The sequence below is a fragment of the Mus caroli genome, chromosome 6 (genome assembly GCF_900094665.2).
Source record: "Mus caroli chromosome 6, CAROLI_EIJ_v1.1, whole genome shotgun sequence".
Taxonomy (NCBI): domain Eukaryota; kingdom Metazoa; phylum Chordata; class Mammalia; order Rodentia; family Muridae; genus Mus; species Mus caroli.
In genome coordinates, this window is record NC_034575.1 from 146,643,814 (window position 1) to 146,656,897 (window position 13,084).

A 13,084-nucleotide genomic window follows, 5' to 3' on the forward strand; every position below is an offset into this window, starting at 1 on the left:
TACATTGATTTTTTTTAACAGAAAGAACACGCACAATCCAAAGTCTGCTCAATTCCTGCTAAGCCAATGTTCTATTAATGCCACCAGTTACCTGTCAATACTCTCAACTGCTACACACATAGAAAATGCCGCAGCCAATGGCTGAGATAGGCTGGTGGTGACTATAAACAGATTTCTCTTTTGCTTTTACCTTTTCCAGTAGGTAAGATCTAAGAAGGAAAAAACCGGAGTTCTATTAGAGCTGGAAGCCATCTCTGTATCTGAGCCCTCATCTGACTGGTTACTGTAGCATGGAGACTGGGCTGGAGAGGCACTNGAGGTGGTGCTGTGAGCATCAGAGTCTGCATTTAAAAAAGAGAGAAGACATTTCATTTCAGCTGCATCATGGCAACACCAAAGTCCAGGTGCTGCCCCATCTCTAGCAGGGAAAAAAAAACTTAAGGAAAAAGGTAATTTACTAGCTTAGAGCTACAACAGCATGTTTGCACCATGTATTTATATGCCAAAAAATAAAGCAGGTACAGCCAGAGCTATGTAGAGACCTGATGTCAAAAGCAAGCAAACAAACAAACAATGAATGAATAAATAAATATATAAATACCAGAAATTAAGCCTTTTTGGTTGATAGATATTATGCTATAGACTGTAAAAGATTACAAGCACCACTTAGATCTCTCATCTATCCAGGACATGGACAGAACAAACGGCCCTGCAACCTAGAGGAACAATTACTAGACATTACTAAACACTAAGACCTAATAAATTTTGTGGGTGTGCACGCACAGATGTGTATACACCTTTGAAGACCACAGTTATCTGATGCCCTGACGCTGGAGTTAGAGACAGTTATTATCCACCAGAAAAGGGTAGTTTTCTGGGCATCCAACTTCGGCTCCCTAGAAGAGCAGCTGCCTGCTGACCCATCTCCTCCTCGGCCTTATTAAAACACTTTTCTGCAGTGCTTACAAGGACAAGAAGTACAGTTTAGTAGTGATGGGCTTCCCTGGCACACATACAAAGCCTTGGGTTCGAGCTCTAACATTACAAGGATGATAAAAGGTTACAAACCTAAGGATCTCACAGATGCTAAGATATAATTACAGACAGTGAAGAACTGAAATTGTAAGTCTTAATAATCACTGAGGATCAATCAGTTAGGCACAAAGGCATATGGGCAACAAGCCAAGCCTCAGAATCAGGACCTCCAAAATTCCTAGCAATTTTAATTTATCTTTATTGCAGTGTAACTCACTAAATGCATAAAAAAGAGACAACAACCTGATCATTCTACCTGCTGTGAACTACATTATTAATATGAAATACTCATGTGTTTAACCCAGCAGTTCTACCTCAGGGTGAAACAAGTATTATGTAGTGTTAAGAGGCTGCTTCCCTCCTGAGAATCGAAAGTCTAAACTGAATATGTAGATAACAACAAACTCTATCAACCTATATGAACCTAGTATGAATTTGACTTTCACATTCTATCCCCTATACAACACATGTGTCTTACACATGAAAGGTCAGAAGCTATTTTTCTCTATGTGAGTTATGATTTCTAAAGTTTCTTTCCAAAAAGTAACTTTTTGGTTGCATGCTGTGTCCACCAATTTGCTGCCCTTATGTAAAAAATACAGTAAGTTAGCAGCACACAGTCTAAAGACACAGCCTTAGTATGACTTGAAATAGTAGCTACCTACTAAGTATGTGTGTGTATGTGTGTGTGTGTAGGCATACACATTCTGTAGCACATATGTAGAAAGAAGTCATGGGATAACTTAATGTGAATGGTTCTTTCCTAATATGTTGGTCCTGTGCAATCAGAACTCTGGTTGTCAGGCCTGGACAACAACCATCTTTCCAATGAGCTCTTTGCAGACCTCCACCCAGGTTTTATGTGGGTGTGGAGCTCTGACTCCAGCTGGTCCTCATGTTTTTGCAGCAAGCTCCTTATCCACTCCAGGATCTCCCAAGCCCCTTTAGTTACTTTAAGATATCAGAGCTATAGTCACAGAAACAACAACCAAGCCAATAGTGCCTTCCAAAGGAAGTGGGAACTACCTCGTACTTAGCAGACTATACACAGAAAATAATCCATTTTCACCCAGCCCCAGTCAAAAACAAAACAGTGTTCAACAGCAAACTTACTGTGGCGTTTAAATTCCTTCTGCAGTTTGCTGATCTGGTTGCTTTTCATCCTGTTTCCAGATAGAGTTTTCACTTTCTTTGGTTTCAGTGTTGTCTTTAGACTAGGGCCTGCTCTTGCATCTACCACCTGGAAGAAAATACTGAATATTTAATACCACTTAGGCCCATGTTTACCTGAGAACCAGTTTTATAGTCTTGAGTGTGAGGGTTCATGGATATCTCTACCTGTTACACGACGTAAAATAAGCACTACTTAAGGCCATTCTGCATGCTAATCCCTAAACTTTATCAATTACAGAAGCATTTTCTCTCCCTTGTCTGGCATAGCATGGTTCTACTTAGGCCTTCAAAGTAAAAAGAGAGTCATCACCTCAAATAAATACCACATGTGTGATTTTTCTCAGATAAGCTATTTAAGAAAAGCTTATTTTATATACCAAGGTCACGACCCATAAGAATCCTACTGTATAGTAACTTAACACTATCAAAAGATAACAGCACTGGGTTGTGTAAAGAAAAATGTCTGCCTATCTAAGAAAATTATATATAAAGCAAATTTCATAAACCCTGGCCAGAGATAGTGGCTCACACCTGTAATCCTGATTCCTGGGAGGCAACTGAAGTTCAAAGTTGTCACCTGTCATACTGGGAGCTGGAGACTAGCCAGGAACACATGAGACTTTGTCTTAATAAATCAAAAAAAAAAAAAAAAAAAAAAAAAAAAAAAAAAAAAAAAAAAAAAAAAAAAAAAAAAACCAAACATTTGGAAAAAAAACTGATAATATTATAAAAGAATTTAACAAAATTCTAGACTAGGGGACTCTGAACACCACAGCTTTATTCTTGCATGCTTCAGTCCCTGGCACACACACACAAAAATTATTTGGGGATAGAAAAATGGCACAGGGATTAAAAACATTTGCTGTTGCTTGCAGAAGTGAGTTTGGTTCACAATGTTCACCTAACTCCAGGAGCAGGGGATCCAATATTTTCTTTTGGCCTCTGCAGGCACCAAGGACATGTGGTGTATTACATGTAGACACTCATACATATTAAAATAAAAACATCTTTTAAAAAAATAAAAAGTGCTGCTCATGTCATCTAAGTTAAATTATGAGAGGGCTGCTTCCCAGCGGACTAGACAGCCATGCCTAGCACCAGGTAGTTCACGACTGCCTGCACCTTCAACTCCAAGGGGTCCCTCTGGTTCACTCACACAGGTGGAATACACACAGAGAGGTAGATATAATTTTACAAAACTGCAAATATATCTAAAAACACCTATTATGAAAATTCTAGTGACAGGAGCAAAAAGGCCAACAAAATCCACATCTACACTGCTGACTTGATCACAGCTTAAATATAGAACAGTACCATCTAGCCTTTTCTTTTATAGGCACCATCTCATTTAGGCCCTAGCGTATCTCTATGGACAGCTAAGAGCTTTGTAACCTACCAGAAGTCTACAACTAGCAAACAGTAAACACAAAAGGCAAACAAGACCAAATTTGTACATCATGAGTTCAAAGCAGCATGCCACTCTTGAAGGTGAAGAGGAACTGTGTCTAAATCAGAATTACTAGTCTAGGAAATGCCACGCCAGGCTAGTGGTTTTCTTTATTCTTTTAGCCTTTTCTATCCCGGTGATACAGAATTTCCTAAATTGGGGATGGTGATGTTAACATTGTTTTAGATAGAAAAGAGATGAACTAACGTGATTCCAGTTTTTTTTTGATCCTGCCGGCAACTTCTTCCATCTTTTCACAAGCAGCACACAGGCATTACAGATGTCTCCTGAGCGAGTCTCATGCAACCTGACAGGAAATCAACATGTCATCATGCTTTGCATTCGTGAGGACTCTGTGTGGAGACTTCTCTTGGAGAAAAACACATCCACTTATGGTTCATAAATGCAATTTCTGCCGATCCTAACATATTCTTTCCATTGTTTCTCTAGTACATTTCAGATATAAAATTAATGTTCTGGTAGTGGTCCTACACCCACGTTTAAGTGAGTAGCACTAAGTGGACTCAGTAGCATCTTAAAAGAATTAAAAGCAAACTATGTATTTTATGTATTGGTTTTAGACAGGATTTCACTAAGCAACCCTGGCTGTCCTGGAACTCAATTTGTAGACTGGTCTGGCCTCATAGACATCTGCCTGTCTCTGCCTCCACAGTGCTGGGATTAAAGGCAAGTACCATGGGAGGGAGGGAGGGGGAGGGAGGAGGGGGGGGAGAGAGAGAGAGAGAGAGAAGAAATGAATGAACTTAGGCAGTTGAAGTTGGGAGAGTGGTGGAAAGGATAAGGATAGATTTGATGAAAACATGAATAAAGAAACAAACTTCTCAATTAAAAAAGAAATTAGCTTAAAGAAACCCAGTCAAAGCCAGGCGTGGTGGTGCACGCCTTTAATCCCAGCACTCGGGAGGCAAAGGCAGACGGATTTCTGAGTTCGAGACCAGCTTGGTCTACAAAGTGAGTGCCAGGATAGCCAGGGCTACACAGAGAAACCCTGTCTCGAAAAAAACCAAAAAAAAAAAAAAAAAAAACCAAAAAAACAAAACAAAACAAAAGAAAAAGAAACCCAGTCAATCAAATCAATGTATTCCAATTAAAAAATCTTTAAGCCAGATGTAGTAGTGCATGCCACCTTTAGTTCCAGCACTTGGGAGGCAGGGACAGATGAATCTCTGAGTTCAAAGCGAGCCTGGTCTGTATAGTGAGTTCCAGAACAGTCAAAGCTGCACAGTGAGAGCCTGCCTTAAAACAGGGGGGAAGGAGGGCTGGAGAGATGGCTCAGCGGTTAAGAGCACTGACTGATCTTCCAAAGGTCCTGAGTTCAACTCCCAGCAACCACATGGTGGCTCACAACCATCTGTAACGAGATCTGGCGCCCCCTTCTGGAGTGTCTGAAGACAGCTACAGTGTACTTACATATAATAAATAAATAAGTCTTGAAAAAGAGTGGGGAGGAGGTGGCTAGAGATGAGATGATTCAGCGGTTAGTTGGGAGAACTGACTGCTCTCTTCTAAAGGACCCCAGTTCACTCAGTTCACAACTATCTGTAACTCCAGTTCCAGGGGACCTGACACCCTCACAGAGACATGCATGCAGGTAAAAACCAATGTACATAAAACAAAATTAGTAAAAGTATTTTTAAAATTAAATTCACTTAGTTTTTATGTATGTGTATCAGTGTGTGTGCCATGCGCCATGGAGAACAGAAGGAGCAGGATCTCCTCAAACTGGAATTACAGAGTTGTCACGTGGGTGATGGGAACTGAACTAGGGTCCCTGGAAATGCAACACGTGTTCCTATTGCTGAGCCATTTCTCCAACCCAAGTGCTCTACATACATATATATAATATGCTTAGGAGCAGGAGAATCTCTAGAAACTCACAGCCAAGTAGCCTGGCCTAAGAAGCAGAAAATACATAGAATAATCACCTGTATGCCAAGGATCAACACTCACGATTGCCCCAACCCCCAACATGAATCCCACAGCACATGCAAGCATTCAAACGTGTCCATGCACCAGGCAGTAGTGGCAGAGGCAGGCGAGTTTCTGAGTTTGAGGCTAGCTTGGTCTACAGAGTTGCAGGGCAACCAGGGTTATACGCGCACCCTTTTCTTGAAACAAACAAACAAAATCAAAACAAAAAACAAAAAGGAAAGGTACATATGCACTCAATCAAACAAACCAAAATCAATGTATGTCTCATCAAGTGCAGGTGTGCACATGTAGCTTTTACTATGAAAAATGGTTCAGTATTCAATATTTTATTCAAGTATCTCTTGGAAAGTTAACATGCTCTGTTAAGTTTCAGGGCAGAATATTTAAGTATACTACTACCATCCTCCTCAGCAAGTTAAAACTATAACTGTTTTCAAAAACAATGCAGAAAGAATACAGGAGGACCACTCCTGGTCAGAGAATAAGGATACATTTTTAAAATACACTTTTAAGAACAAAAGGGTTTGTCCAGCTAAAACCATAAAGGGCTTCACAAGTAATGAGGCAGAGTAAGCAGTCAGTACTAACTCATTTTAAGAACATGAAATCCTTAATACCCAGGTATTAGAAACTAGTGATTTTAATTATTAGCACATAGCTCCCACTGCTTTTCATGGAATTATCTCCACATTTTTCTAAAACTATTTTTCCCTGTAAGAATGGAACGTAATTAATCTTACCCAAAACAGCTCTGGAAGTCCTTTTCGTAACGTTTACTGTCCGTGAACCGGGAGCTGGAGGACTTGGCTCTGCATATACAGCAGCCCTCTATACTTCGGTACATCTTTGGCTTGTGAAAACCAAACATCTTTTCTTCTGGTTCAAAGCTGTAAAGACAAGGGGATTGAGGTCAATAAGAAGAAACCATGCAAGGACTTTTCTCTACTCCATAGCACAGGGAATCTTATAAAGAACCAAGTCGAACAAACTGAAGAAGGTGCCCCAGATCTACTACTCTGTATAGTACCAGGGCCAGTATACAAAGTATATAGAAAAGTGTAGTTCACTAGGAGGCATCCACTACCTCCTTTGCTTTGCTAATTCTGCAAATACTCTAGAAAGGGGATAGCATTATCAACTAATAATATATGACTACCTGTGGCACCTAGCAGCATATAGAAGCCATTCTGGGCTCCAGGCTCTCTCAGTATCACAAATACCTGTATTACCTTTCAAACTGCACCCCAGTCCTTCTCACCTCCCCTTTTACCCTAAACTCCCTCAAGTGCCCTCCCTCCAGCTACTCATCCTTCTTAGAACCCAGCTATTGTCACTGTGCTCTCTCTATTCTCTAACTCTGGTTATTCTCGCTTCTTCTCAGAGAGCCCTGGCCATGTGCAGTCTACTGTCTCTCTCTGCTCTGGACTCTTTCTGATGCCACTGGCCATTCTCACTCTCATATCTGTAATAAAAACCACATCATGGAGCAGTCGTGTTTGCAGTTTCTCACATACCCCACACGCCATTAAGATTGAGCATAAAACTTTAGTTACAATAATCTTGGTATTTTGTGCCTTGAGTTAATCCAATTCCCTGCTAGGAAAGTGTGTGCATTCACCATGACCACTCTGTCCCTAGGGAACAAGAAGCCACATATACATCAACCTCAGGGGGTAACAGCACTGACTGTTCTTCTGAAGGTTCTGAGTTCAAATCGCAGCAACCATATGGTGGCTCACAACCATCCATAATGAGATCTGATACCCTCTTCTGGAGTGTCTGAAGACAGCTACAGTGTATTTACATATGATAAATAAATAAATCTTTAAAAAAAAAAAAAAAGAGAGAGACAGTGAATGCTCAGTGTGGTGGCACATGCCTGTAATCCCAGCACTAGGGAAGCTGAGGCAGGAGGACCTCTGTGACTTCAATATGTGGGTGGAGGGACAATAAACAATGCTAACTTAAACCCCAATGGACCAACCAGACAGAGAATGTGTGGACCAATTACCACAAAGGCATCATACAAAGCAAGAAAAAAGGGACAATTTCCTTTGTATAACCACAGAACCATCTTTATGTTATTTCAGAAATAAAAGGGGGGTTGGGAGTATTGACATCAGAGGGGAGCTTCTTCTCAAAAAAAGAAGGGAAAAGGGATGGGGGAGAACTTTCATGAGGGGGTACTGGGAGGAGAGGAAGGGCTAGCATTGGGTCGTTAAGGGAATATATATATACATGAATGCAATGTCTGAGCAACAAAGCTTCCTTTCTGCTACTAGATTATCTTTTGCCCGAGTCCAGTGTTGTTCAGTAAGCCACAAAAGGTACAACTAGGGAGGTTCAGAAGGAACCTCTTTCCAGAGGCATGTGTATCATTTTTTGGAGATTGAAGAAAGTCTGAAAATAATGACTTAGAAAAAAAATTCTTCCTCCTCCTGAGTGCTAGGATCAAAGTCATGCAAAAGTGGATGAGTAAGATCAGTAACACACTTTAATTATTAAGTCTAAACTAACAGCTACCTGTAAAATCTGTTAAGACAGAAAGAAACCAAGTAGCTGGAACATTAGATAGTATAAGGAAAGTGAGAACAGTGCTACATAATACACAAAACTAAAGGACAAGACTTGCAAAGATGAGATTTGTTTTTCTTAAACTGAACTCATGGAAAAACTATCAAGAAATGTCCTTGCAAGCAAATGCCACTTTGGCTATATAGTATCAAATGACAGACTCAAGAAAGTAGATAATGTAGTTCTTGAATGTGCATATTTCTGTTTCTTCTCTAAACACCCTGGCCATCAAGGTCAAAAGTCTGCAGTTCCTCTTACAATCATCAATAGCACTAGGAAATTTCAGCCTCCTCCGGAGCAAGGACAAAGGAAGTACACACAGCAAAGCTGTCTCCAAATCTACCCTCACTCCCCTTCCTTCCTTGCAAAAAAACACCATGTCAAAACTACAGGGCACTCAGACTATCTGTGTAAGCTGTGAGACACGCCTTCAAGACTGGATCCGAAGAGAAGCCAGGTTGGTCATTTACCATACTGACAAGCTGTGAAGAAATGCTATGGCCACTGTTTGACAGTGAGACTTTCATTTTTAACCAACAAGTCATTGTCAATCTTTAATTTTCTTGGTGAGGACAAACACAATAGTAACCCACCAGCCCCTGTCAAGTGGCTTTTAATAATCCACCGGGTCCTGCGGCCTGGCTTTTGCTAGAAAAAGGATTGAGTGGGAGCAGAGAGACCCAGGGTCCAGCCTCTTCTAGACTGTGCTGTGTATGAGAAATGAAGCACTACTCAAAGAGCACCCAGGAAGTCTTTTATTGGACAGACTTAACCCTCTTAAAGCCCCTTCTGAGCTGCCCTTAAGAGGAACCTGGGAACCTACAGCAAACACTTTGTTTACAGCGACCTAGTTAAGTGCTGATTTGTATTTAACCATTTTGAGGTTTGGAGAACCCTGAGATTAGCTGAAAGTATTTTCATAAAAGCAAAATCTCTAAAGTAAATTCACAGTCACAGCAGACCTCCCCACCCCCACCCATCATATTCTATCTGAGGAGGTGGTAGGTGGGTCTGGCAACCTGGTAGCAGTCCTTTCTAAGTTCCACCTCTGTCAAGTCAAACAGTAAGTGGTTCCTGTGAAACTGTCTCACTTGCTCAAATTGCTTGGCCAGCCAGCTAGCTATGCATCGTATCTGTACTGGCAAGCATCCTCACCACGCCATTCTGCACCAGATGCATTCACCTGCTTCTGACTGAGCTTAAGTCAGATGCAGCTCACAGCAGAGAAGACCCCACACAATCTCATTTGCGTGTATGTGTTTGAGAAACAAAGTAAAAACTATGAAAGGACTTTAAAAGTGCGATTTCTTCCCTAAAGGTACAGATAGAGAGGGTAGTGACAAACTGAGTATCTAAACCCACAGAACTATATGCATAGCCAAGAGTAAATTTTATGACACACAAACTGCGTCTCAAAGTCATAAATGCACGTAGACCAGAAACCACAAGCTATGATTTCTCAATTTACTATCCACAATAAATAATTAATATGTAATAACATATCCATTCAATATATGCACTCCTTCCTTTAACTTCCTTGTATAAATATCGTATTCTTATTGATATCGAAGTATGGCTATTTTGTTACAAAGTGAATGTCTCATAAAATTATAGAGGATGAATGACTATAAACACTATGCTCTATTAATAAAATCAAAGGTACTATTAGAACAACAAAAGAGGTGAGCTAATCTTCCATATGAAAGATTAAGGGCTAAGTTGGAATGATGGCTCAGGATTCTTACTCGTTCTCAGGATCCACAATTTCTGCTCCAGGGCATCCAAAACTCTGCTGGCCTCCACTACATACTCATGCACACAGCACCCCACCCCACCACAACACACACACACACCCCACACACAATCTTAATCACAGTACAAGGAATTCAGGCAAGCTTGGACCATATGAGATCCTATGTAAAATCAGAAAAGAGCCCACGAAAATGGCTGAACACTTAGGTGCACTTGTTGCTAGAAGACACAGGTTCAATTCCTAGCATACACATGGTGACTCACATCCATCTAACACCCCCTCTTGGCCTCTTTGGGCACCAGAACACATGTGGTACATAGACACATATGCATGCAAAATACACATAAAACATAATGAAAGCAAAAACAAAAAAACATCCTTTATATTCACTTTCTTGGTGTCTCAAAAATTGAAAGAAAGAAAGAAGAAAAAAAAAGATCAGTATATGGGGAAGGCAACTGTGGAAGTCAGAAAGAAGACAGCCCTGTAACAGCCCAAGAAGCACAGAGCTTTCAAGCAAAAACAGAAAAAAGAACCAGCGCCCTCCCCCACTCCAGCCCCAGGCAGAATTAAGAATTCTAGTAAAGGGGTTGGGGATTTAGCTCAGTGGTAGAGTGGTTGCCTAGCAAGTGCAAGGCCCTGGGTTCGGTCCTCAGCTCTGGAAAAATAAAAATTAAAATTAAAAAATTAAAAAGAAATCTAGTAAAAAGCTATTCCTTGCACCTAACATAGCGACCCTCTTCTATTCCTACTTAAATATCTGAATTCCCTGCTCATCGCCACAATGGAGTGTTATGCTGGAGCCTGCTGTATGTACATTGTAATACTTTTGTTTTTAAGAAGTAAAATAAAATAAATAGAAAATAGTGGTATCCTCGCTTTATCCTATTCCACAGGCTAGTATTACACCACATCCTAGTAAACATTATATTATCACACCTTCATTCACATCAAGGATCTTAAAAAGCAGAGAGCTTGAGTAAATTTCTTAAAATCAAAATAGGTGGAAAGATACCTACCTGTTAGACACTCCACTCCCCTGCAGATACTACAGAATAGAAAGAAGGAGGACACCTTTATAAAGCAGCAAAGGACACAGCTATGGACAAAAACAAAAGGAACTAAGAAAAATCCAAAGCCAACTTTGAAATAAAGACAGAAAAGGAAAACGGAAAGTCAACATGAAAACCCACTGATGACCACATGGTGGGGGGGGGGGGGGATTCCCAAGTAGCTGCACTTGCTAATGGTAGTATCTGAATTAACTGGGAGCAGCTTTCTGTAACCACCTGTGCTCACAGGACCCAGCAAACAAAGTGTAACTGGAGTAACACCCTCCACAAAGGGTCAAGAGAAAAAGTTTCTCCCACTGCCAGGCCATTTGGCTGCAGAACTCAATGAAAGCCACTCACTGATCAGCGCTCAGGGACAGCAGGAGACCAATAAGGCATTACTGTTTCCTCCCCTCTCCTAGATACCTGCCTACTCCCTGCAGTAAAGCTTCCAAGTTTACCTAGAGTGCTGAATCTCAGAGATAGTCCCCACTTGTTTGCTAAGAGCTCCAAACATATATCCTATCTCTCAGAAACCATATGCTGAAGCATTTTTAACTGTAGTTGCATTTGGTAGAGCCTAAAACTAACAAGAAAGGCATCCCAACTCATAAACAAGTCTACTGAGATAGCAAAGGTTAAAAATTAAGTCACAAACCCAGGCCTCTGAAGTTTAGATGATTTAAAAAAAAAATGCTCTTAGGGAGGAGACTCAGTGGTTAACAGCACTTGCTGCTCTTTCAAAGGAAGGCTTCCATGGGTACTTGAATTTATGCACATACCCAAATCCATAAACCCATTTAGAAATAACTAAAAGTAAAATCTTTTTGAAAAAAAGAGAAAGAATTGCTTCTAGTCAAGCATGCTGGCACATGCCTTTAATCTCAGCACTCAGAGGCAGAGGCAGGTGGATATCTGTGAGTCCAAGGCATCCTGGTCTACAGAGCAAGTCCCAGGACAACCAGGGTTATACAGAGAAACCTTGTCTCAAAACACAAGAAAAACAAAAAATTGATTCTGGTTTCACTGGCCCTTCAGTAACATTAAAGTGAAATCTCAGTTCTTGACAAGTATATGAAAAATACCGGGATACATTTTTCCTTTCAATTTGGTATGATCTGCACATAACTGAAATACAAAGTTTTCTATTCCTAGAATATATATCCTGGGTATTCGACTGAGTGTTTTCTTCAGGAAAATGTAGGAATGACAGATACACACCTGGCCCAAACTTCAGGTGCATTCCTAAACTTCATGTCATCTTAAAATAGGGCTAAATCCCAACTCTTGCATATTACACACCAACAGGGGGGCTGGTATTATTCAGCAAGCATTCTTCACTGACAGCTGCTTTTTGTGGTGGTAAGGATGGACCAGGACTTGTGTATCCACTATGCTGTACTTCTAACTCAACTGACAGTTTTGTTTTAAGGCCAGCTCCTCTCCAGCCACTCTCCCTCAACATCATATTCTACCATTAGTTTGGACTAGTCTACTCTCAGGAAATTCTCAAACATCCTTGACCAGATCCAATCTCTTCCTTTTGTGACTACCAACCATTCCAACCTTGAAATGCCCCAAACTGATGATAACACTGCCCCTACAAATCTGCTCTTCCTTGGTTATGATCCACGGCCATAGATAAAAATCTGAAAAATTAACTGACTACTTCTCACTCTGTACATGGCCCTCCACCACATCTCAAAGGTCCTTAGATAGTCTGCTGCTTTATTTACTTCTCTGTCCATCTTGGAGACTTATCTTCTACAATTCAAATATTAATCATCCTTCCAGGGTACCAAACTCTGGTTGCAGGATAAGCTCTGAACTCCTTGGCAATGAATTCAAAGCTTTTCAGAATCTAGTCCTGCCTACCAGCTGCTCCCACCTTGTAATACTGGTATTCCAAGAGGGCCAAATCAAGATTTCACAACTAGCCACTCCAGAACTCAGGCTGATATTCTGTCTGAGATGGCTTCTTTTCTATCCCTCACTAGGAAAATTTTATTCATAAAACTTTTCGGGGCTGGTGAGATGGCTCAGTGAGTAAGAGCACCCGACTGCTCTTCCGAAGGTCCAGAGTTCAAATCCCAGCAA

General features: G+C 40.8%; 1 protein-coding gene across 4 annotated transcripts in view; it reads right to left on the minus strand.

Moving 5' to 3' along the window:
* Sinhcaf (SIN3-HDAC complex associated factor) overlaps window positions 1–13,084 on the minus strand; it is a 30,671-nt gene that overhangs the window by 3,318 nt on the left and 14,269 nt on the right. For all 4 annotated transcript variants that reach the window (XM_021165508.1, XM_021165507.2, XM_029478732.1 and 1 more), the window contains 4 exons: window positions 6,349–6,495; window positions 3,863–3,962; window positions 2,149–2,275; window positions 191–341 (listed from right to left, as the gene is read on the minus strand). In XM_021165508.1, the coding sequence (XP_021021167.1) occupies window positions 191–341; window positions 2,149–2,275; window positions 3,863–3,962; window positions 6,349–6,476 (506 nt within the window). In that variant the 5' untranslated portion in view covers window positions 6,477–6,495. The remainder of the gene's footprint in view (window positions 1–190; window positions 342–2,148; window positions 2,276–3,862; window positions 3,963–6,348; window positions 6,496–13,084) is intronic.